The sequence below is a fragment of the Mobula birostris genome, chromosome 22 (genome assembly GCF_030028105.1).
Source record: "Mobula birostris isolate sMobBir1 chromosome 22, sMobBir1.hap1, whole genome shotgun sequence".
NCBI lineage: Eukaryota > Metazoa > Chordata > Chondrichthyes > Myliobatiformes > Myliobatidae > Mobula > Mobula birostris.
In genome coordinates, this window is record NC_092391.1 from 9188999 (window position 1) to 9215755 (window position 26757).

General features: G+C 40.7%; 1 protein-coding gene across 5 annotated transcripts in view; it reads right to left on the minus strand.

Annotated features, from left to right (window-relative positions):
• Positions 1 to 24137, minus strand: part of mapkap1 (MAPK associated protein 1) — a 294027-nt gene extending 269890 nt beyond the window's left edge. The window contains exons 1-2 of one of the 5 annotated variants that reach the window (XM_072239929.1): positions 23899 to 24137; positions 18987 to 19072 (exon numbers count right to left, since the gene is read on the minus strand). In XM_072239929.1, the coding sequence (XP_072096030.1) occupies positions 18987 to 19049 (63 nt within the window). In that variant the 5' untranslated portion in view covers positions 19050 to 19072; positions 23899 to 24137. Of the gene's footprint in view, positions 1 to 18986; positions 19073 to 23209; positions 23736 to 23898 lie in introns of those variants that run through there. The other 4 variants (XM_072239932.1, XM_072239928.1, XM_072239930.1 and 1 more) reach the window with 4 other exon arrangements.
• Positions 24138 to 26757: the final 2620 nt, after the last annotated feature.

Consider the following 26757-nt stretch of genomic DNA (forward strand, 5'->3'; position numbering starts at 1 on the left):
TCGAGGACTGACCCACTTGTACACCCTGCAAGGTGGTGGTGGTGGAAGGTTTGCCAATCAAGGGCAAAGAAAAAAAAAGAAAACAAAGCATTCAAAAACGACAAAAATACTCGAACTGAGAATGTACTTCTCTGTTGAAAACTACAATACTGACAGTTAAATGGAACATCAGAACAAAGTGATCAGTACTTACTGTACATTTTCAGAAGTCATACTAAAGGTTTCTAAAATAATCTTTCAGTCTTTCATTATGCTCTATAGTAGATCAGTGCCAGCACCATGAACACACACTGATGCCAAAACACATTCTACTCAAACAAATTAACTTTCCTCATTTTCCTCAAGAGCATCACCAGGTCAGCCAACACACAACAGGGTGGAAAATAAACACTTAGTTCTTCACACTACATTGCGTTCATGTTCAAAACAACATAAAAAGCTAAAGTGATGTTTCACTTGTGTTTCCTAAAATTAGGTGTGCAAACTTACTGAATTTTTTTAGAATTCTGACACACATGAAGGATCAACAACCTTGCACACAATACAAGTTTCCCCCGCCATCCGAAGGTACAGCGTTCCTATGAAACGATTCGTAAGCCGGAATGTCGTAAAGCGAAGAAGCAATTACTATTTATTTATATGGGAAAATTTTGTGAGCGTTCGCAGACCCAAAATTAACCTACCAAATTATGCCAAATAACACGTAAAACCTAAAATAACAGTAACATATAGTAAAAGCAGGAATGATATGATAAATACACAGCTTATATAAAGTAGAAATACTTTTCCACAACCATAACCTGAACTGTTCTCCGTAGCAAAAATCTCACGCAAATGCCATCAGCAAAAACACGGCGCAAGCGCTCTGCAGTAACCTTTAAGCTATGAAGCTGCCAAATCATACCAAGTAACACGTAAAAATACACAGCCAATATAAAGTAGAAATAACATATGTACAGTATAGTATCACTTACCGGAATTGGGAGAGCGCGGAGCACACTGAACACAGTGTGTTAGACTGAGTCGTCGGAGATTGGGGTGGTGGGGTGGCCCCCACCCTCCGGGCAGCGAACCGATACCGATCCGCGAAGCATGCAGGGGTACAGCGGTACTGGGAGGCACACATCACGTCTTTAAGAAAAAAACCGAAATAAACAAGCTAATTAATTAGGTGCCACCCGGCACATAATTGTCCACCCAGATCAGTGCTGACTGCATCGCCTCTGATCTGGGCCGACAATTATGTGTCGGGTGGCACCTAATTAATAAGCTTGTTTATTTCAGCTTTTTTCTTGAAGATGTGCTGTGTGTCTCCCAGCTACTGCTGCATTCTCCACGAATCGGCATCTGTCCGCGGCCCGGGGGTTGGGGTGGTGGGACACTGGGGTGTCACCTCGTCGTCTGTTTCCATTAGAGCAGGCAGGTCATCTTCTCCTATGACTGCCTGCTTCGATGTCGAAGGTCAAGGTTCGTCGTCTACTGTGGCTGATGTGGAAGGTTTGCTTGACTGCTGAGCCTCGTGCATTTTTCTATCATACAGTTCTTTGTAAGCACTCAAACCATCCTGAAAATATCCCCTAAACCGACGTACCCTTCCAAAATTAAAGTCGTACTTTATCATTAACCATTCGGTTTCGATTGTTATCCTTTCCTCTTCCAATTGTATCAATTCTTGGTCATGGGATGCCAAAACCTCTTCAACATCCTCTTCGTCAGCTTCCACAAGCCAAACTCACTTTGCCCTTACTTCGTTCACCACGATCAAAATGCTTAATTATGTCTAGTTTTACGCTAAGTGTAACACCCTTACGAGCTCTTTCAGGCTTTTCCGATACCATAGAACTCATCTTGCAAACGGCTACTCAAAGGTACGTGTTTAAGCAATGCCGGCGAGATTGCAGTTCCGAATCCGGGGGAGAGAGGCTGCTTGGGGCACGCGTTGCCTTTTATCGCGCGCTGCTTTTTTTCACGTGCTGCTTTCTTCATAACAGTGAAAACACCTTCTGGTAGCAAAAACAGGGTACTCATGTAGGTCTTTTGTAACAGTGAGGTTTTGTAAAGCGAACGTTCGAAAAGCGGTGGACACCTGTATTGGCAAGATTGTGGACTTCAGAAGGGGATAGCAACACACACACACACTTCAGGGGTCAATAGTGGAAGGGCTGAGCAGCCTCAGGTTCCAAGGTGCCAACATCTCTGAAAGATCTATCCTGGGCACAACATATTGATCCAACAATAATGTTGAAGCCAGCATTTCAACTTCAGGGTAATTCAGAAGTGAGGCAAAGAAAGTGATCATGTTGACAATAAAGCTGTTGGGCCAGAAGCACAAGGGTCACTGTTGCTTACTGACTCATTCAGCTTCACCTGGTGGCTTGAGAGAGGAAGGAACGGGGGGGGGGGGGGGGTCTTTCTCTGAAGTAAAGGGCATGGAAATGTTGATTCTCAGTCTACACACATCAAAGTTGTTGGTGAATGCAGCAGGCCGGGCAGCATCTCCAGGAAGAGGTACAGTCGATGTTTCAGGCCGAGACCCTTCATCGGGACTAACTGAAGGAAGAACTAGTAAGAGATATGAAAGTGGGAGGGGGAGGGGGAGATCCAGATCCAAAATGTTAGGAGAAGACAGGAGGGGGAGGGATGGAGCCAAGAGCTGGACAGGTGATTGGCAAAAGGGATATGAGAGGATCATGGGACAGGAGGCCCAGGGAGAAGGAAAAGGGGGAGGGGGGGAAACCCAGAGGATGGGCAAGGGGTATAGTCAGAGGGACAGAGGGAGAAAAAGGAGAGAGAGAGAAAGAATGTGTGTATATAAATTAATAATGGATGGGGTACGAGGGGGAGGTGGGGCATGAGCGGAAGTTTGATTCCTCCAACCTGAGTGTAGCTTCATCTTTACAGTCGAGGAGGCCGTGGACAGACATATCAGAATGGGAATGGGATGTGGAATTAAAATGTGTGGCCACTGGGAGATCCACCAGCAACTTTGATGTGTGTTGCTTGAATTTCCAGCATCTGCAGAATTTCTCGTGTTTACGTTGATACACAGTCTGATCATTTCAAACGCCAATAGATTTGATAACATAGCTGAATACTGACAGATCCTGCCTGTTTGCAGGGGTTCCCAACCTTTTTAATACTATGACCCCAACCATTAACTGGTTGGGAATCCCTGTTGAAAAGCGATTTTTTTTTTGTAATGTAGATTCCAGCCTAATAGCATTTTTGGCAAGGAAATCTGTAGTAAGTAACACAAGGGAACATATAGCAATTGACTACTCATTGTCTGAAAACATGAAGTAAATGAGAGTTTTGTGTCAAAACTGACAATGCAGCCTGTGCTGTAAAAAAAAATTGACATCTGCAGAAATAATAAACATTCACCCAAAGTATCAGACTACTCAATATCATGTTAATCATCCTACAACATGGCACTACAACCTGGTTGATGACAAAGGTACAGAGAAGAAACTTAAGAAACTTGATGACACAGTGACTGCATGATCAACATCAGTTGAACAGATTGATACAGAGAGAGAACAAAGTCAAACTGCAAAAACAAAGCAGTACAAGTTGGTGGGATCACTTTCTCAAAAAATGAAAATACCCAAGCACTGGATCAAGTATAGAAATGGGAGTCAAACTGAGAAGGGAAGATACGAAGCTAACAGTAACTGAACAAAATATGCAGAGAAGGTCTTCTTTCTGTTGACATTGTCTGTGAAGAGGAGCACTGGTAAACAAACTAAACAGATGTTCTAGAAATTACTACAGCTGGCTGGACCAATGCACTTACCTAATGAGTCACTGTATACGAAATGGAGGGCAGACCGATGGGCAGTTAAAACATACTACAGGATCCACAGTAAATGTTATTGTCATTTCATTTGATGACAAAAGAAAATTAATAGTAGTTCTCTCCATACCTCAGAGGTGGTCTACACACATCAAATTCTATTTAATTCCACAGCAACAGTTCAGACTAAGCTTCATCAAATATTCGCGATCTCCAACATCACAAATTACTCCAATCCCAGTTATGGTCTTAACAATTCAAATTTCAAACTAAATTTATTAACAAAGCACATAAATGTCACTATATGTGGCAAAGTACATTGTCACTATATATAACCTTGACTTTAATTTGCTTGCAGGCATACAGAGCAGAACAAAGGAATACAACAGAATCAGTGAAAAACTACACACAGGAAAATGACAACCTATGTGCAGAAGAAGAGGAACTGTGCAACTAGAATAAAAACACTAAAGATAATACTAATCTTTAGTAAAGATAATAGAATTATCAGTTCAGGAACATAAAAAAGGTTTATACAGGACACTGAAACTAAATTCGACATACCAAAATGTCACCAACCCTAGCACAGAGTTACCAATAAGCACAGATAATGAACTTTTGGTCTAATATCTGGTCAAACAGGGTGATGCACAATCAAGCAAGCTGGAACAGGGAGCAAAATGAATGCACTCACGCAACTGAAGACTAGCAAACACCTGCAGTTACAATGGATATGCTAAAAGCAGTTCGAAAAAATATCCACAACTTAAAAAAAATAAACATGAACTTTGGATTAAATAAGTGCAGAACATTAAACATAAGGTGCAAAAGAACTGGGAGAATATAAAACAGAGCAGCAGGATATAACACTACCGATGGATGAATATGAAACTGGGACACCAACAAGCAAAGAAAATAGATCAGAGTGCAATAAATGAAAAATTCAACAGAATTTACATCAAGGCTTAAGAAAATCTGCCAAACAGAGCTTAATATTAATAGTATAACAAAGGCAATAAACACCTTTGCTATACCCATATTGATGCATTCTTTTGGCACATTGTGGACCAAAAACAATCTGGAAAATTTACAAAGAAAAATAAGAACTGAAGTGACAAATTATAGGACACACCATGGACACTCAAATGCACTGACCTCGGACAGAAGGAGGAAAAGGAATAATAGACAAAAAAATTTACACAAGTCATTAAAAACTAAGGATATACTTTCAACAACAGGATTCAGCACTACATGCAAGTACACACAATTCTGGTAAGTACACACAACTGAACGTAAATGAAAGCACAACACAGAAAAACGAAATTATCACTGCAGGAGCAAAAGTTAAGCAATGGAAGATCATGACCATCCATGGAAGACATCCCCATGATCTGAGCAGACTAGATGTTGACAAGGAAGTGTAGAACGCCTAGCTCAAGAGTTGAAAACCTCTTTCCAGAGAGAGGGTTTCCTTGAGGCAAAAAGGGGCTAGGTGGTTAACACAAAAAATTATCAAAAATACATAGAAAAAGACCTTCGAATTCAAGATAATAAATGCAGAAAATGCAAAAGGAAACCAGAAGCAATCCAACACATTACACTAGGGGTCGCCAACCCGCCGATCGTGATCGACCAGTCGATCTTTGAGACTTTCCCAGTAGATCCCGAAAAAAATCAAAAATAAATACAAAAATACTGTTGTAATGTGAGCATTATAAAAATAAGTAGTACTAATTAGGATAATGGTAATATAGCAATACTTTTGCTACAAAGCTGTAAAGAGAGATTGTTTCCAGGTTGCGGGGTTTTAGTTCCGTTCTTCCCGCCCAGTGCGCATGTGTGTAGCACCCCCACCATGAACTATGTTTTCAGCGTAGCTTGTGCTGCATCAAAGTGACCAAATAAATTAGATATGCAGTGGTCCCCAACCACCAGGCCGCGAAGAATGCAGCGGTACAGCGGTAGTCCAAACGCACCCAGCACATCTTTAAGAAAAAAAGCCAAAATAAACAAGCTAATTAATTAGGTGCCACCTGACACGTAAATGTCAGCCCAGATCAGAGGCGATTGCCAATTGCGTCGCCCGGATGTTGGGGAACACTGGATAAGAGTACAGACTGTCGCAAACATCAATATACGGCACTCACTCACACGGCGGAGGCTCCATGATAGAAGACGAAAACGTACAAATTCCATCCAGAATGGGAAGAGGAATTTCTATTTACCTTGGTGAAAGACAAGTGTATATGTATATTGTGCCACCAAACACAAGCACTGACTAAAAGAGGGAATCTGGAGCGGCACCACAACACCAACCACCAGAAATTTAAAGACACCTACCCCCCAAAGCGCGCAATTCGTGCCAGGAAAGTTGAGGAGCTGAAATCAGGGTTGAAGGCCCAGCAATCGTTCTTCACAAAACATGCTGCTCAAAATAAGGCTGCTATTGAAGCATCATTTCGTGTAAGTCACCTTTTGGCTAAACACAAGAAGCCTTTTACAGATGGCGATTTATTCAAGGAAGCCATGGCCATTACCGCAGAGACTGTTTTTAATGACTTCAAAAACAAAAACAACATCACAACCGCTTGGCCCTGCAACAGTGACAAGGAGGGTACAGTCACTGTCAGAGGACGTGGATATTTTTCACTGCAATTCGATGAATCCCTGGATGTAATGCAAACAGCTCAGCTTGTTGTATTTGTCAGAATGGCTTTCCAGGATTTTACAACAAAGGATGACTTCCTCACTCTTTTGCAATTAAAGGAGAGAATGAGAGATGAGGATATTTACAATGAGTTTAAAAAATATATCCGTGGAAATGACAACCCCATTCATAAACTGGTGGCAATTACTACTGATGGGGCCCCAGCAATGTGCAGTGTGCGCGTTGGTTTTATAGTACTAAAAGTCAGCGCCTACTTCGGGTCAACTTATCTATGTGAAATTGCATTTTCACAGCTGAAGAATTATTAAATCTAAGTACGGGAGCTGTCTTACTGACAGACACCTCACAGACTGCCTTAGACTGGCTGTCTGTTGCTATGAGCCAAATTTCAGGGAGCTAGCAGTAAGTATTCAGCCCCAGTCATCACACTGAGTGCAACAGTCAATTTTTATTCATTTATTTTTCGTGTTGAAATAAAATTAAATAATGAAATTTAGAATTAAAGGTGTGAAGTATTGTAATATTCTTAAAGATATGCTAGTTACAGTGTTTTCTTGTTTGAATTAATTTGAAAGTTTGACAAAAGTATTTTGTGTAACTCAAATAGAATTAGCACAAATAAAAGGCCTCAAATTCGCAGTACAATCTGAGCTGTTTTTTCTCTAAGGTCGAGGTAGGGGATCTTGGGGTTAAAAGGGTTGGTGACCACTACATTACACCATACTGCAGCCAATTAATTCAATCTGATTACTTACCACAGGCACAATCAAGTGGCCAACATCATTCACCAAACTCTTGCTTTAAAATACAAACTTGTAAAAGACACGATACTCTTCTGTAAATAAATGCAAGCCTGATCCAGTTTTAGAGTCAAGAGTCACACAAATTATATTACGACTGATCCATTATTACAGAAAGGAAAATCTGTCTGGACATAATATTACAGGAATAAACAAGCAAGAACTTAATAGATATAGTCATTCCAAACATACAGAATACACAGAAATCAGTGAACATCGGAAATACACTAAATTAACAGAGGAAGTTGAAAGACTATGAAACATGAACATTGCCCCAATAGTAATATCTACAACTGTTATCATCCCAAAGCCACTGCACAATAGCATTAAACAATTAGGCCGACACATCAACATTCATGTAAAGCTCCAGAAAGCCACAATACTAAACATCACTAGAAAAGTCTGAACATTCCTAGCAACTGAGGAATGAGTGTGCTTGGCTATGACCATACCTCGGGTTTTACCAGCTTGAGCCAAGAAAAAAATTTAAATAATAACCACAAAGTAAATAAGTAATACAGGTGGAGTACCCCTTATCCAGCTGGAAGGGTTCTGGATTTTTTGGGATTTTGGAATATAGAATGACAAAGTTTGGGACCTCCATCATTTTCAACACTGAATTGTGCTTCCTGCAAGTAGACTTTGTATTGCACTTCTTCATCACATTATGTACCTAACAGTAAAACTGATCATATACCACTAAAATAATGAAAATGTGTGCAGAGTAACAAAAGCAGCTCACAGCATCGGGAGAATACCCGAATCAGCTGTAAACAACAAACCATGGCAGACTTTCAGTTTCCACCTACGATGCCGTGTTTTGATTAAAAGGTTACAGTACTCTGTATTTGTATTTTTAAGGTTTATGTAAGGTATAAAAACAATCAGCACTGCAGACTTGCCCTGGTGCTAGATTTTCATGATCAGCAGACATTTGAAAAATTTAATGCCGTGCCTTTTCTTGAATTTCTGCAATTAGCCTGCTGCATGCTCACAATTACCTTCAATTTTCAGTTTGTTGTGGTCAATCTTTGCTTGTTTCATGATCAGCATATCGTTAAGCAGCATATGCTCATTAGGACACTGACGACACAAGATCAAGATCTTTGTTTTTTGCTTTATGCACTATTCCATTAACTTCTCATCATTACATATGTGAGGTCATTTCTCAGAACGGTCTACGATACACAATGTGCATCGTTTGGGAACCTTACCAATGTCTCGTGGAATTTTCCATTTGCAACGTCATGTCAGCACTCAAAAAAAATTCAGATTTTGGATAAGGGATATTCAACCTGCACTGAGAACGTCAGCTGTAGAGTCCTTGAAAGTGAGCCTGTAGCTTGTGGATTCAGTTCAGAGTTGAGGTGAGTGAAGCTATCCACACTGGTTCAGGATCCTGACGGCTGAACGGTAATAAATGTTCCTGAACCTGTTGGTGTGGGACCCAAGGCTCCTGTACCCTCCTCCTAATGGCAGCAGTGAAAAGAGAGCATGGTCTGGATGGCAGAGGGAAATCCATAAACTCTAAAGATTCTCAGAGCCAAACTGCTGACATGAGATTATGTTACATAGTATTGAAGTCAAACCATCTCCTGATAAATCAAAGAATGCAAAGATAACAATGGCAAGAATATGCAAAGAAAACAACTGTACTGTCACCTGTAAAGTGTTGCACTAATCATTATGCTACCATGACCTGTTTTATTGTTCAAAGCCAAGTGAGATTGCATCTGCTGTAGACTTGCAGCATGGGGCAAATTGCAGCAGGTCCATGCCCTTGCCCTTGCTCATGTAGGAGTTAATTCTAGTCATGATCAAATAAAATGTATGTAAGTTTGACCAAGCAGCAATGCACCTGTTCTTCAAATTTAGCCAGCTGTATTTATTGTTCTACTATTTCATTGGAGAAGCCAAGTGAAAAGCAGGTGAGTGCTTTACACAACTTCTTGTAGTGTGGAAGGGTGTCCCAACAGCTTCCACTTCAGATTTAATATGAATTTTCCCCATTATCCTAGTTTCTTTCATTCAGGTGCCGACTGGCCTGCTGGGTATATTCAGCAATGTTTTGAGTTTTAACCAGAACTGCTATTCAGTACAGGGAAATTCTAAAATTAAGGGAACCCAGGGGAAATAATGGCTTTAATCATCGCTGGACAAAGTGGGTACCTGTGATTCAACACTTCAAAATCATGGCTCCGTTATCCAATGAGTGTTGGGAATGGACAAATGGTGGCCCTGCTGTCCACATCCATAATCACAAGAAAGAAAAATCAAAAGTATCAAAAATTCAACTACAGTGTGGAATGCCAATCTGCATAAAATCTACAATTAAAATTTATTTAGACAAGATATACCGAAATTATTCACATCTCACTGCTAAATGGAAACTTCACTTGAGAGTACAAACTCCTGATATGCATTATGCAAAACTCCTGGACAGACATCTAGAAATATTTATTACTGCTAGCAAAACAACTAGCATTCGTTTTGCTTTGCATCGGTCCAAGTAATCTTACATGAAATGTTACATTAAAGACCAAGTTATTCACCCCAAAAGTTGTCTAATTGTACACTTGCTCCAAGTGAAACTCCTCCCACCAAATTTTCAACAATCTGAGTCCCACCCCCTACACAGCAAAATTTACCACACATAAACTGAGAAGTTTCAATAGAATGCAAATGAAAATAAGCAATTAGTTTAAAATCATCACCAACTTGCATCTGTGTAGGACCTTTAACATAATACACGTGAAGCATCACAGGAATATTATCAAATATTTAATACAAAACTACACAAGGAAATACTTAGGGCAGACATCTTTTGCTGAGAGTTCAAAAGCATCTTGAATTTGAGAAAGGAGGGATAACAGGATTAGTAGATTTAGGAAGGAGCACCTGGCTAACTTTAAACATGACAGTCAACTGTCACTTGATGGAAGTCAGGAGTGTTTTGATGGCCTGGAATGGATGAGTGCCCATATCACTAAGAAAAAAAAACAATAATCACAGAAAGTGTTGGCCAAGGCCACTGACAAAACTGAAATAAAGGATGAGAATTTTATCAATGAGTGAGGCATTACTTCAAGTTGATCAGCACACACACTATATTGCATTAGGAGCTGAATGAACTCAGGGCAAAGTTACAGTAACCTCAAATTACTGAGGGTAGAACATGATTGAAGTAATATCAACAAATAGAGATAATAAAGATAGACAAGAGAATTTCAGCAGGTAAACCAACACAAGGTCAGGGTTCTCTAAACAAAGTAGAAATGGTCTATTCAAATAACATGAATATGGAATTAGCTCAGGCAGACAGTAAGGATGAGTTGGTCAAAGGGCTTGTTTCCAAGCTGCATGACTGAATGACATTCCCAACGAGTTCAATACACCAATGTGACGAACTTGCTGGTTCACTCCCAAGCTGCAACACTGAGCTGTGATAGACTATCCAGCTCTGAAATAGAGTTTGTGCCTGGTGTTTTGGACTTCCGAAAATTATTTTAGTTTATTCTGTTCATTCAGCAATTTCCGGAAATTTCTATTCATTCAGCCATGAATGCCAAACAATCCGTCTGGCAATTTATACAGTGCAAGGGTCAAGGCAGGTGAGATCAATGTTGCCAACCTACTTGTAGTTTGACATGAAGCTGCTGAATAGCAGTATATCAGTATAGGGCAAAGGACCAGTTTCAGATTCTCAACGAATCTAAAATTTCAGGCAGTCAACTCAAATAAAGTGGAGTTCCAATCTTGAAAGCCGGATCTCATTCGTACCTCAGAATGAAAAGGCTATGTGCTATACTCCTTCATAGAAGCTGTTGGATTGATCCAACTGTCACTTGGGTTAGATGCTCATGCAAGTCCGGAAGTCGAAGCACAAAGGTCAAATCCATGATTGTCCAGTCCTGGGGTCTAAGCCAGAAGGTCAAACCCATCATCAGCGAGTCCGAGGGTGAAGTGTGAAGTTGGAGGCCCAGTATCTGTGGTTCTGAGAACCTGAGGATAAGGAGGTGGCCTGAACCGGGATGGACACTTGTTTGTGCATGTTAGTGTACTGTAGTACTATTGGTAGTGTTCTAATTTGTTTAAATACATTTAAGTGTACTTCATTTAAATACATAATTACTCAGTCAAACAGCAGTTTGCCTTTTTTGTCTTGTTAGGTATTTCCATGAAACTTTGGCGAATTGTGGCAGCCGCTTAACTGGGCCAAAATGTGCTGGTCCTGATGCCTCCCAATTAACTGGACACTGTATTTCCACCAGTTGCATCAGAAGATGTTAAATGGAAAATTTTAAAATCAAAATCGAGCAAATGTTAAGAGATCTTTAATTAGATAGCTTGACAGTCCTGACTTCTGATATTCACACATTGAACAACAGAAGTATTATTTATTGGGCAAATGCTGCTGAAGTGCAAATCTACAAGTGCATTCCGATTCCAATACCCCACTGAACATTCACTTTTTCCATACAAATCTCTGTTTTGACACCCGGAAGAACTCAAAAGAGCTCAATTTTTCCTCATCTGAAGTGTCACATTTTCCCACCTTTGTTCGTTATTTTTGTGTTTGATCATTGAAAAACGACTTCCTTCATAAAACACCTTTAATCAGCAAGTCCTTGTAGCCTCCCTCCCTCTAAATCAGGGGATCGCAACCTGGGGTCTATAGCATAAAAAAGGTTGCAACAATGTTTTGATCCTCTGATCCAAACCTCATAGGTTTTTATTCCACATTATGTTTCTTGGTTACCTCCACACAACATCCGTTGACCACTTTCCTATTCTCCCAGGATGTACCCAGAAATTATTTTACCTTCATCTTGTGGAGAAATTGGATTGTGTTTCTCATTTCAAGTCATTTCATCTTTTTGGTGTTGCTCACTTACTTTGACTGCTGTGGTTCAACATTCTTTCAGTGTATCCTTCTTGAAGTGTTTCTTCTCAGGCATGTTACCACACAATGAAATTTTTTTGACCATATGGATCTTGCAGAACTAACTTACTAAAAACAGGAAATGAAGAACTTAGTCATGGGAACTTGTTTCTCAAACTTACTGATTGATATTTATCCATCTGTTACTGATTCACTGAAAAATTGTTAAGGCAGGCAAGCTGTCAGACTAACAGACAGCATAATGTCCAGTGGCTTCAGCAGGGTTAAACATAATTCACTACAAGTTGCATGAAAAGATCCCATAAGTGACTGAAACCGTAATTATATATTGTAATACATATTGTAATCGCTATACATCATATCCCCTTGTTTGTGAGCCTTAATAAACAGAAATAGTTTTAACATACACGAGTATTCATTACAGTACTAATTATGTACTTAATATACATAATTATTTAGTACTGTAATAAGTACTTATGTATATTAAGACTTTTGTCATAATGGTAGCGATGTGTGAATTTTCATAACAGATCAATGATTCTGTTAAACAATTTAGTAATATGTTTTAGACTCAATAAAAGAAAATTTGCAGCTGTTACAAAAGCTAGACAATTGGAGTAATAGCAACCTCATGATATGGCTTACTTCTCTCGTTATTGTGCCTCAGGACAAACACAGAGCAATCATACACTCATGCGCAGACTACCTATAACACTGAAAATTTCCAAACTGCCTTACTATTTTAAAATTCTTAACTCCAAAGTTTCTGAGCTACAACAAACTTGTAGTAAATTTAAAACTTGCAGGTTGGGATGGAACTTTTATTCACTTTTACTGAAGTGGAATGAAAGAATTGGAGAAGACCAAAAAAAGGAGCCTCTACAAATGGGGCACCAATAAGAACTTGGAACAATAGGCCATATTGCCTATACTTCACATTCCTCAAACCCACGGACCCAAGACAAAAATATATTTGAATTAGAATCAGGCTTAATATTACCAGAATATGTCGTGAAATTTGTTGCTTTGTGGCAGCAGTGCATTGCAATACAAAGTAAAAAAAAACTTAATTATATTCAGTAGTAAACATAAAATACGTAGTGAAAAGAGAGGGGAAAAATACTGAAGACATGCTCATGGGTTCACTATCCACTCAGAAATCTGATGGAGGGGAATAAGCTGTTTCTGAAACATTGAGTGTGTGTCATCAGGCTCCTCTACCTCCTTGATGAAAAGACGGCATTTCCTGGGTGATGGGGGTCCTTAATGATAGACGCTGCCTTTGTGAGGTATCTCACTTTGAAGAAGATGTCCTCAGTGCTGGCGAGGCTGGTGCCCATGATGGAGCTGGCTGAGTTTGCAACTTTCTGCAGCTTTTTCTGATCCTGTGTGAAGGCCCCTCATACCAGATGGTGATGCAACCTTCTGTCGAAATTTGCAAATGTCTTTGATGGCAGACCAATTCTCCTCAAACTCCGAAAGAAGTATAGCCACTGTTGTGCCTTCCTTGCAATTGCATCAAAACATTGGGCCCAGAAGAGATCCTTAGACGTTAACACACAGAAACCTGAAACTGCTCACCCTTTCCACTTCGGATCCCTCCGTGATGACTGCTGCGTGTTCTCTTGACTCCCCCTTACTGAAGTTCATAATCAATCCCTTGATCTCACTGATGTTGACTGCTGTTGAGTGCAAGCTGGTTGCTGTAACACCGCTCAACTAGCTGATCTATCACCTCGTCACTATCTGAAATTCTGGCAACAATAGTTCTGTTGTCAGCAAATTTAAAGATGCAGTTTGAACTGTGCCAAGCCACACAGACAACATTGCAGAGAGAGTAGAGCAATAGGCTAAGCATGCATCCAGTGTTGATTGTCAGCGAGGAGGTCATATTATTTCTGATCCGCACAGACTGTGATCTCCTAGCGAGGATGTCAAGGATCAGTTGCAGAGTGATACTGTGCCTTAAGATCTCTGACAAAGTTTTAATGTTTCTCAACCATCTGATAAAATTCCTTCTCATCTCCTTATTTAACGGATGCCCTTTCTCTTCCGAAAGACTGTCTCTAAAAAGACAAATAATAACATAAGCAGCTGTCCCATCAAACTACCTCAGAATCTTGTATTCCAGGATAGCTTGCCACCCTTCCAAAATCTTATGACAAGACACAGCCTTTCCTCATCAGACAACCTTCTTATAATCAATTTTTTGATCTTCTTCTGAACTGCCTTCAATGCAAGTACAACCCTGCATCAATAAGATCAAAATTCTAAGCAGTATTCCATACACATTTCAAAAACTGTCTTTACAAATGTCTCTGAATAAACAGTGAAGTTAATGGGCTTCTGCTCCTGGAACACACTGTTTTTCAATGTTGTTAAGAGACTTGACACGCATTTTCTTATGAGCATTATCTGATGTCTGAAGTTATAAAGCTTGGCTCTTCTGGAAAACCCAAGAAGCTGCTGTGCCAAACACCTTTAGTCTATTCTGGTAGTGACATAAATCATTTTATTCTTCAACTTGTTATCAGCATAAAAACCTTTCGACTCTTATTCTAAGTAAATAATGTTTTCAGGGATATCTGTGGAGATAGGAAAACTGACTTTGGAACGGGAATGCTGATTACAAACCTCGGCCTTCCATTTTTTGAAACACAAGTAAATGCTGACTGAAAATAGAAAAACTATATTAAGCAGCCATATGCCACCATGTTAACAAAGTCCAATCTTTTACTATTAATTCAGTTTATTAATAAAATGAGTTTCATTCAAGGATAAGAATTTACTAGGAACCAATTAGAACATTGGTGCTAAGCAAACAGAAAAACAAACTAGAGTAGCAGACAGAGAAAGCAATACCCCACCCACCTTCACCACATGCTGTCAAGACTGACTTTTACCCAATATAAAGTTATGCAATAAGCTCAACTTAAACAGAACAGCATTTCTGATCAATAGGCAGAAAATTTTTGGTAACGGCTAATCAGGTTAACTTAAATTGCAGATTCAGTATTGCCTGTGGTCCAACATGTCAAAACAATATTGTTGGCATTCTGGCCAAAAGCTCTCAGGAACAGCTGCAAACCTCTCGGTCACAATGAGATCTTACCTTTAATGTATACTGCTAATTTTAACTTGCTGCACTGCAACTTCATCTCCACATCTATATACTACCAAAACTCTCATGCTCTGCTTGTGACCTCCAATTAGCGCAAACAGTGCATTACAGCAGCACTTTTTTGGCTAAATCGAATTAAAATGCACTAACTTACAGAATGCAGGCAAAGTTCAGGGTTATATATTTGTATAAAATTGCTCATTCGGCAAGATCAACAGGCTCGCTTTCACCAGAGAGCCAATCCACCATCATGGAAATCGGGACGCAACAGCCCGACGCATGCGCACGGCCAGCCTCAGCAGTGCCACCTACCTGAGCAAAGGGGCAGGGCAGCTCTATTTCAAGGGGTCACATTCTGCTAATCACCATCAGCATGTGCAGGATTGGGACAGAGCTAACTGCCACCCACCAATAAGAGATAATTAAATCTTATTGTAATGACGTACTCCAAGACACCCATAAAACCCTTTGCTGCAGTCAAAGGACAGTGGTGACCGTATCACATCCATTTAGGAGAGCGCCAACCACATCATCAAGAATAATTAGCATCCTTTGGTGTTAGTGCTTTGTATCTTCTATCCAGCATTTGGGTAAAAAAATGGTCAGCCTAATTATGCCGCGTGGAAAGAGAAGGGGAACATTATGGTCAAGAGATGACACCAAACGTCATCGGGAAGCAGCAAGGAGAGGGAGACAACAAGAATCGGATGAGGCCAGGGAGGCACGACTCCAGGATCAAAGAGTCAGGACAAAAAAAGATGAGAGAAGAAGAGACAGAGGAGGAGAGGCATGCACATCTCCAGGATCAGAGACAAACAACAAAGAGCAGAAGAGATGGAGACAGGGGATGAAAGGGCTGCACGTCTCCAGAATGACAAAAACAGGCACAGGAGGAGAGAGGAAGAGACAAAGGGGCTGAGAAATGCACGTCTCCAGGATCAAAGACAAAGAACAAACAACAGAAGAGATGAAGAGACGGGGGATGAAAGGACTGCACGTCTCCAGAAAGACGAGAGGCACAAGGCTGGCAGATAAACCAGAAATGATGCCATCAAAAGTGTCCTTCATTAAACGAGAAGGAGCTAGATTTGCTTTGCTACACGTTGTTCTTCTTCAATAAACTGAGGTTTTCTACTTCAGTTTCCAAAGCAAAGCGATACCAATAGCATTCAGGAAAATTTAATGTTCATTCTGGTCACATCAGACTGCACTACCCTTCTCTGAAAGGGTGTCCCAACAGGTCACTCCGTTGTCTAGTTTAATTTTAAAAACAGATCCATTCAAGTCTGTTAATACTCTAATATTGAGAAACCGCAGGCATCAACGAGTAAGGGCTGGTCTACTATTCAGTCTTCCAAACCTCAGGCTTCACTTCGAGAGTTGCCAAAGATCAGTACCCCCACATTTATGCCAAGTACTTAGACAATCCCAGTTCCCTCTCTCGGAGCTATAAAATGACACGAAGCCTTGGCCCTGTTAAACATAATCGATGTAAAAAAATGGAAATAAAAGTGCTTCGGCCTATTTAAGAACACAGAACGCACACTTCCACTAAAAGGTCTATTTCTTTCCTGAATATCCCCCACACACCATTTTTAGAAGTCAATTCCCTAAATATATGAACATGGATGCCAATGACCATTCATTAATGAATACACGCAAGATCATTACATGTTTCATAAAAAAGTGTGCAATTGAGCTTGCAAAACAAAGAATTTGCATTCATCAGTACAAGTAGTAAGGCCAGGATAAACTATTACTTGTTACACAACGAAACAACCCTGTCGAACTACATGGTTCAGCTTAATACATGAACAGTCATATTTAATTCAAACTATTTTCTTTCAACATTGTTAAAACATAAGCAAATTACTTGCTGTGGTTCACTGAACCTTTGTGTTGAACGAAAGCAAATCACAACCACAATCCATTCAAAAGGTTCAAAATACTACAAACCAAGAACACCAGTGCTAACAAGAATTTTAACAAAAAGAAAACAACTTGCTCAAACTTATGGTTGGAGTCCTTTCACCTACAAGTTAGCTTCAGAAAACCAAGCATTCGTTGGTGAAAAGATGATTTGCAACAGGAAAGGGGCAAATTGTAGGAAAAATGTTTAAGCTTTCAACCATAACATTTTCTGCATTTCAAACGGTTACAACATTGTTTTCTGTTGTAAGCAAACCTAAACCTTGAACACATGCTGTTTTTGGATCTAACACCTTTTAAATGAACAGATTCAGGCTGCACATTGAGGGAAGTTTACAATAAGAACTGCTTATTCCCATTGCCAAAACAGAGGTTTTAAGCCCAATCTTTTAACCATTCCAAGCAATTTTCACAGAAGCACCACTGAGTGTCCCCTAACTAGCTGCATTACTCTCTGGTAGGCATCCGACTACAGGGTCCTAAAAAGGATTGTTTGGACTGTTGATAGGATCAACGGGGTCTCTCTTCCACCCATTCAAGATACTTACGAGGAATACTGCTTATTGTCAATGATCCCTCCTATTGTCCAAGAATCTCTTTGACACTCTACCATCAGGCAGGAGATGTTACAGCTTTAGAATAAGGACTGTTTGGATGGGAAACAGCTTCTTCCCCCAGGCCATGAGACTAATGAGCTCCCTCCCACCACCCAGATCTCAACACAAATTAAGAGATAGCAGTGATAAACTGCTTACTTTTTAACTTGTTTGTACGTGCACCTTATTATTTAGTAATTTATTTGTGATAACATTACTTCTCTTGTGTGAAAGTTAAACGTACTGTGTTGTACACCTTGGACCAGAAGAACATTGTTTTCCTTGGCAGTATACATGCATATAGTTGAAATGACAATTTCAACTGCATTAATTTTGAGACAATTAAAGTAACATCAATTTGTTTTTAAGCAAAAATTGCTATTTTTTCAAAAGATGGTGGTGCTGCTATTCAATCTCAGAAAGACAATATGAAGCAAGATTTCCAAATTAGCAAGCAAAATAGCATATTTTAAGTGCCAAGACCTAAAATGCACTGGGTTTCATGTGCAGATATGCAACAAGGATGGGAGAGTTAGATAAGAACATTTTATAGTTTGGCTTCTTGGAGGAACAGATTGCAACAAGCAAATGATAAATCTGCACATCATTTTTGTTGAAGTATGTGCAAATATCTGACAAATGCCTTACTACACGATTATAAAAGTAATGGAAAATGAGTGCAACCAAGATACACAAGGACACTACCACGGATGAAGATTTTCAATTATAAACAGATTTCTTTTTTCACTGAAATACAATATTTTATAACATCTTCAATACTATTATAAGTGGAGTTAAATTCCTCCACTGTTCATCAGAGCTCAAATTTTTCATTAGTCAAAAATGTATGGATTCAATTCACACAAGGCTTGGGCAGCTTCCCAAATTCCAGTTATCTGTAGACTAAAGAAATCTTTTCTTAACTATTGGAATATCTCCTGTGAGCAAACTTAATACAAGAACCTATTTATAAAGTCCTACTTTGATATTAGGCCCAGATTCTATCAGGCATGTACAAGAGTTTAACATGTGCGGAACGAGAGGTACCTTCAAAGAGGTACTGACCTTATGAAGCTACATCAAGTGTACTTGCATGCTAAACACCAAATGCAGCAGACTACAAGCTAAGCAGTCCCATAGTCCATAGATTAGAGAAAAGCTATGTAACCCTACCACATCCAGTTGAGAATGGTGGACAATCAGGCAACGAATGGGAGGAGGTAGCTCCTTGAACATCCCACCTTCAGCATGGAGGAGACCTGCATACAAGTGCAAGAGACAATGCTGAAGTATTTGCATGCGTCTTCAACCAAAAGTGCGAGTGGATGATTAATTTCACCTCTTCTTGAGAGTCCCATCATGAATGCCCAGTAAGTAACTGACTGCATTAGACACAGCCATGTTCTCAGTGGCTTTCTGACTGCAGTGAAAATCTAGTTACCAAGAGTAGTACCTCAAGCCAAACTAATCTTGTGCTGGTATCACAAAGGCCATTAGTCAACCTCAATCTGAGAGGACAGTCTGAGAAAGGTGTGGGGGGGGAAAAATCACAGGACCATGTTTGCTCTTCAACAGAGATGAAAATTTATACAGTGGATTCCAGTTAATTGGGCCATCCACTTATTTGGAACAACTCTTAAAGAACAAAACTGATTGAGAAAATAGCCACTATTCCTTTTGATTATTTGGGACACTATGGCAATTGTTGCTATACAGTTTCTAACTAGCATTCAAGTCACATGCACTTGTGTGGCCATTGGACACAACACCATGGTTTGAGCAAACATTTTTTAAATAGTATCAGTTGTGTGTGTTTGTCTTCAAAAAGCAGTGATTTTTGTCACTCATAGCTGGCAAGAATTAAGCAGCTAGACAATTCAGAACTGTTTTGCTCACTGCAGTTTCAAGCATTCAGACTGGGAGATGCCAGAAAAGGCCGGGAGTTAAAATATGGTGATTTCACTACATCAAGTTAGGAACCATGAGGAACTTGAAGGTATCGACAATAATCTTGATTGTTACAATGAAAATGAAGATTTGAAGGATGCAATCATCAACAGCATTGTAGGAAAGCAGTCCATTATCTGCACTATGTGTCCACGTTCATTTACATGACAGTGTACACGGGATGAATTCCTCCATCGATATTAGAAACTAGTTTTATAGTATTAAAGTATTCTAATTTGTTCTGTATTTCTTTAAATGCACAATTTGTGAAACCAGTAAATGACAGTTAAAAAAGTAAAAAAAAAAGAAACTATTTCCATGAAACTTCAGCTAATTGGGTCAAATTGAACTGGTCCTGATGTGTCCCAATTAACTGTAATCCACTGTATGTAATTTATACCATGACTCTCAGCAATTGGTAGTTTGAATTGTAAGAAAACCTTCCAACATCTTCCTGCAAACATTTTTTGCAGCATTGTGCATGGTCCAGAAGTTACAACACACACTTTGTTTTGAGTTTTAACTGCAAAAATCAAAATCCTTTCTCAAGTAAACACAAGAGATGTTGGTAATCCAGAGTTCTAAAGAAAGTAGCGTGCTTATTTCTGCTATAGAAGGAAACGGGCAGGAAAGATTACCACTTTCAGAGCTCAAGACAAGGTTTCCCTGGTTTGGTGCAACGATAAAAAAAATCAAAGGAAAACAAAAAGTTCCAGATTTTCTTCATTTAAAACCCTGATTTAGTCAGCAAATTGGTACATCTTAATGTTACCAAATAGAACTCACTTTGGGTATCTATGGATCACCTTGTTCTGCCACAACAATTTAGCATTACCTGAATCACAGACCACAGTGTCTTTTCACACCTCTCCTCACTATTTCCCATTCCTAACATCCTGTTGACTGAGAAGAGAACACGCTACTCCACCAAATTCACAGCAGCTGCCTGAGGGCATTCCTTTTCATTTTACACAAAACTCTTCTCGCATAAAATTAGCAGCAGGAAACTGAGGAATCTGGGATTAACATGCATTTCAACACCATCCAGCTCCACAACAGCACATCCATTACCACCAACACTGCACTGCATTGTAAACACTTTAAACAACTGTTATAATGCTGTTTACATTGTAAATACATACTGGTATTTACACACATTTTCTTCCATATGTATCCTTCAACCTCTTATTTTATGTAATTCTTTACAATTATTGATTTTTCTGTTGCATGTCACACCATGACCAACACCACAGCATATTCCTCGTACATGTAAGTGTAAATGGTGAAGCAAGTTGATCCTTGGACAACCTATTTTCATTTCACCATTGCCTACAGATCATTAACTTGCTTACTGAGCAGACAGCCTGGTCAACAGTTAATTGCTAAATTTGTAACCCAAAGATGCATGTTCAAATCAAATGACAGCATGGTGCAACTTAAATTCAATTAAAGCTTCATGAAATGTGAAAGTACTGACTTATAAAAAATTAAAAACTCATATGGTACACAACTGCCGTACAGGGAAAAATAATCTGTTCTCCTTAAACAAGAGAAAATCTGCAGGTGCTGGAAATCCAAGCAACACACACAAAATGCTGGAGAAACTCAGCAGGCCAGGCAGCATCTATGAACAACAGTTGACGTTTTGGGTCGAAACCCTTCAGCAGGACTTCGGCCTGAAATGTCGACTGTACCTTTTTCCAGCATTTTGTGTGTGACTGCTCCCCTTCTCCCATTTGGACCAATACGTGATATCAGACCTCGCTTGTGATTCCCACAAATGCCTTTCATCGTCCAGCAAGCTGCTGCTCAGCACTGCCGTGAGATGACAAGGCAACAGCTTTCCACTGACAACTTCTCAATGGCAATTTGAGATGGATAATGGGTCATGGTGGAGCAGTGGTTAGCACAAGCAACCCGAGTTTGATTCCCACAGCTACCTGTAAGGAGTGTTTACGTTCTCCCCGTGGCCACATGTGTTTCCTCCGGGTGCTCCGGTTTCCTCCCACAGTCCGAAGACGTACCGGTTGGTAGTTTACTCGGTCATTGTAAATCGTCCCATGATTAGGCTCGGATTAAATTAAGGGATTGCTGGACAGTGTGGCTCAACAGGCCAGAAGGACCTACTCTATGCTGTCTGTCAATAAATAAAGAAACAAACCATGGCCTTGCCAGCAAAGCCCATGCCCTGGCAGATTTAAAAAAAACTTGACCTGCAGTCCTATCTCAGAAAATCAAAGTTACAAATACTATCCCCTTGCCACCACTTCCATGTCCCTTTCCAGCTTCAGACCAGTCACAAACCTGACAACAGGCTGAGCTTCTCATGTTAACAAAGACTGCTTGCATCACCTCAGTAAATACATCATGACCAACCTGCAGCCAAGATCTTCACCCCAAGGTTGTTAGATATGAATATTCCAGTTCTCCCAAACAGATTCCCATCCACCAGAAACATTACTTGATCCAAAATTCAATTGCCACGCTCAGTGTCAAATGCTTGGGCAAAAATGGAGATACTTAACATTTCTCCCATTCCTAGTTGCACACAAGGCCTTGTGGGTTGCAGCTATTCAAATACTCGAGGTAAAAAAAGAGTTAAATGCAACAGATGACTCGAGCTGACTCCTTCTGCAGTCCACTCCCTCCTTTAATGGCAATCATGAGGAAACCTCTAAATTAAATCCCAAGATCCTCCATGTTTCACCAAGCTTTCAGCATCTCTCAATCACATCTTGATTCATAAACATGAGATTCTGCAGCTGCTGAATATCCAGAGTAGCACACACAAACGTGACATACATGTAGTTTGATAATAAAGTCTACTTGGACTTCGACAAATTCTAAAGGAACAGCAGGTCAGGCTGCATCTATTGAAAGGAATAAAGAGTCAATGTTCAGGCCAAGACTCTTCATCAGAACAGCCTGAAACGTCAACCTTAACTTAATTCCTTTCCAGAGATGTAGCCTGAACCACATTTTGTGTGTGTTTCACATCTTGGTTTGATGTCAACATTAAACTCAAATGAACAAAAATGTGCTTTTCCATGAAGATTGTACCACCTATCATTTATTTCATAATTGACAATTTCCATAATCCTCGAACAATATTTAATCTGCATTCCTGTTTAAAGAGGGGAAAGTAAAATTAATTACAGAAGGAAACAGACTGCCCAGTTTAAAGTGGCCTCCATCCTTGCAATTTTCCAACACAAGTACTGTATCAGAAATTAACAAGGTCATAAATCACTATTACAGTATGGATTGTGTTGAAACAAAAACTTGCTGGCTCATGAAGTATCAAAAAACGTATCACAAATTTCCCCAAAGCCTGTGCAGATTCACAAATTTACAACATTTAAGTACAGAGTAGTTCCTGCTCTTTAGTTGTGCACATTCGATTATCAATCTCACACACCCTTACCAAGGTACAACTTCACATTTTATACCTTGTGGGGGAAGAAAGCTTCAATGTTGCCATAAATCCAAAATATTAGAAAATGATGGTGAATGTGTGACCTCTGATTAGATCTCAGTTACGAGCTGTTGTTGTATAGTGCCAGCATGTTCCATTTTCATTCCCGCTCGGGTAGAGCATCTTGGATGTAAACAAAACCTCCAAGCACAATGTCAAATCATCATCACTATAGCTGACGCAAAGAAACGAAACCACAAATGACCTCTTGGTGCGGTGTGTGCAGTATCCTTCAACCTGAGGCCGGCCGTGCGCCGGGAACCCCCTCCCTAACCGGCCACGATGTTGTTTACTCCTACACACCCTCCAACGTGTGCGGGTCGGGGCACAGCAAGTGACTAATCACTTCGGCACTGCACTGCCTGCCACATCGGGTTAAAGGCCGTCTTCGGTCCGCCGGCTCCGTGCTCTTCCCCTAACAAGGAGGTGTGTGTGTGTGAACGAAAAGAGAAAAACAAACTTGGGGCCGAGTTTGGTCCTGCAGACAGGCCGGTGTTGTCACCGCCGCCGGCAGGCCGCTGTAAACAGACGGCGCTGGGCGGGGCTGAGAGCAGCCCCAGGCCTGAGGCCTCCTCCGAGGAGGAGGAGGAGGAGGAGGAGGAAGGGGTGGCGGCGGGGCGGGCTGGGGTAGGACAGAGGAGGGAAAGGGGTGCAGGAACCTACCGTCAGCCGCAGGTCTCGGCGCCGTAGGTCGGGCTCTTCGAACACGTGTGTCACCTGTACATCGCCGGCGCCGCCGCCTCACCGGAGCTGCGTCTCTATCACCCACCGCCCGAAGGACGCATCCGCCACCGGCTCCAAGAAGCGCCCCGCCCCGCCGCGCCGATCCCTCACCCGGCGCCGCAGCCTCACACCCACCGTCCCCCCTCTCGGCTGGGAGACAGCTACGGGCCAAGCCGCGCCGGAAGACCAGCCCCCAAACGGCGTGAGTGAGGGCGGCGCGAGCCCGTCAGGACCAGCCCCTCGGGGAAAGGCGCTGCCGATTGGACGCTTGCCGTTCGAGCTGAGGTTGAGCCCGGAACCGGCAGCCAATCAGCAGAGGGCGGTGAACGTCTGGCGCTGAGTACCAGCAAGTTCGGATGAGTGGCGGAGCTCCGGCTGCCAGCAGGCTCAGGTGAGCGGCAGCGCGCTGGTGTGCAGAGCTGCGTTTGGATGGCACCTACTCCATCCGGATGCTTCACGATGATGCAAGTCACTTCGCAGCCAAATATGTACTTTCAAAGATTAAGTACTAGCCAGGGCAGCAGATGAAATGTTCCTGTTTTTCTGTGGAAAATGTCCCCCCTAATGTGATGCATCCACCTGACAGACGATATTGTTTCAACTTAGTACTTTTTCAGACAAGCAGAGCCTTCAGCAGCCCCCAGGGGGTGGGGGGGGGAAGAGGGGGAATGCCGGCCCATCTATCTTCTCGTCAGAAGCCAAACATCCTCGTAAATCCTTGAGTCTAGGAAATGCTACATAACAGTACAAATATGTAGACTGGACAATGCTGTGAATGTGAATTGCGCTGTTTTGCATTTCCTGTATTTACCTTTTTAGGAAGAAAGTTTATTTTTTAAATAAAAGAAAACTTCCTCGCACAGTAGATACACAGAGATTATGTTTGTGTAAGATCTGCTTTGTAAATAGTTATAGCCCAAAGCAGAAAATGATACACCTCAAACAATATTTGGACTATGTTAGATAATGCAAATGCTATGTTTTATAAATGAGCATAAACTGAACTCAGGCAACAAACAGTGGACCAATTTCGATATATAATCCCTTTTGTCAAGTTGGAGAACAAGGTAGATATTTCCCAAGGAATTTCAGTAAAACTGTTAAATACTATAATATTCTTTATACTTCAGTGTTGTCCTTGAAATGACACTGATGAACAGAGTATCACATTGCATGGAATAGGAACATTGCGGCTGAAAATCAGGCAAACACACAATTAGTCATTATTGGAGATCAGACTTTCCTTTGGTTTGGCACATGAGAAGATTGTGAGTGAAAAAAGAAGAATGATTTGGGGGCTCACTTATTTCAAAATTCAAAGTAAATTCATTATCAAAGTTTGTGTATGTCACCAAAAAATGACCCTAAGGTTGATTGTTTACAGACATTCACTGAAGAACAAAGAAGTACTATAGAATCAATGAAAATCCACACACCAAAATGGTGCGAATTAAGACAAACTGCAAATAGATAAATGGTTGAATGGATGGATAAACACGAGCAAGCCTGCAAGTGCTGGAAATCCAAAGCAACACACACAAGATGCTGGAAGAACGCAGCAGGTCAGGCAGCATCTATGGAAATGAATGAACGGTCGACATTTCCAGCCGAGACACTTCTTCAAGACTGGCAAAGGGTCAGTCCTGAAGAAGAGACTTGGACCGAAATGTCAACTGTTTGTTTATTTCCATAGATGCTGCCTGACTTGCTGAGTTCCTCCAGCATTTTGTGTGTGTTGCTTTAAATAGATTCATAGATAGATAGATGGATAAATAATGGTGAATTTTCAGTGGAGGAGTTGGAAGGGGAAGGTGAGAGAAATATTAACGTCTTCAGGATATTTTACTGTCATCTGCTTTCCTCCATATATGAAACATTTCTTTCCAGGAATGCGGGAGAAGAATTGGCGGAGTTGATGCCTTTAACTGAATGTGTCTTTATGTCATATGAAATGTCGGCGAGAAAGAAACTGGTGTTTGATTCAAAGAAAAGTCGTTCCTTCCAGACGACGTCATGTTCAGCAACAGTGCAGATAACAAAGCCAGAATCTTTTACTGCCTCGAAATGGAGAGGCATAAACAGGAGGGGAAGAGATCAGTGAACTTGTTTTGTGACCTTGGAGATGTTTGCCAATGACTCGTCCAGGCTCTTTATGTTATTAATTCTGATCTCTGGAATAGATGGTCAACAAAAACATGTATAACTAGAATATAATACATAGTCACAGCAAGGTTACAGCATGAAATGAGGCCATTCTGCCCATTATACAACAGTAATCCAACCCTATCTTGCTCCCTTAGAACAACAGATACTGTATATGTTGGAAATCCAGAGTAACGCATGCAAAAAAGCTGGAGGAACTCAGAAGGTCGGGCCACATCTATGGAAAGTAATAAACTATCAACAGTTCAGGCCAAGGCCCTCATGAAGCGTCTTGGCCCAAAACATCAAGTCTTTATCCCAGCATTTTGTGTGTGTTAATTCCCTTCCTGTCTGAATATTTTTATTACACCTTTATATTCTCATTTAATGTACCTGAAGATGAATGGAAAGTTATTGCATTACGTTTAGGTGAATCATTTTCACAATTAGGACAAGAATTTCCAATATATAGCTTGTTTTTTCAATAAATTCACTGAGAAAGTGTAATGAAGAGTTTGGGACTTGATCAAAATGTGCCGAGCTTCCTCTGATTACTGCAAATCCACCTTCTAGTTTTCAAGAACAGATAGTGAATAGAAACTGCCGGTTCACGTGTTGAAAATGGAAATAGAAATTTGTCCAGAGTCATGGAGAGTG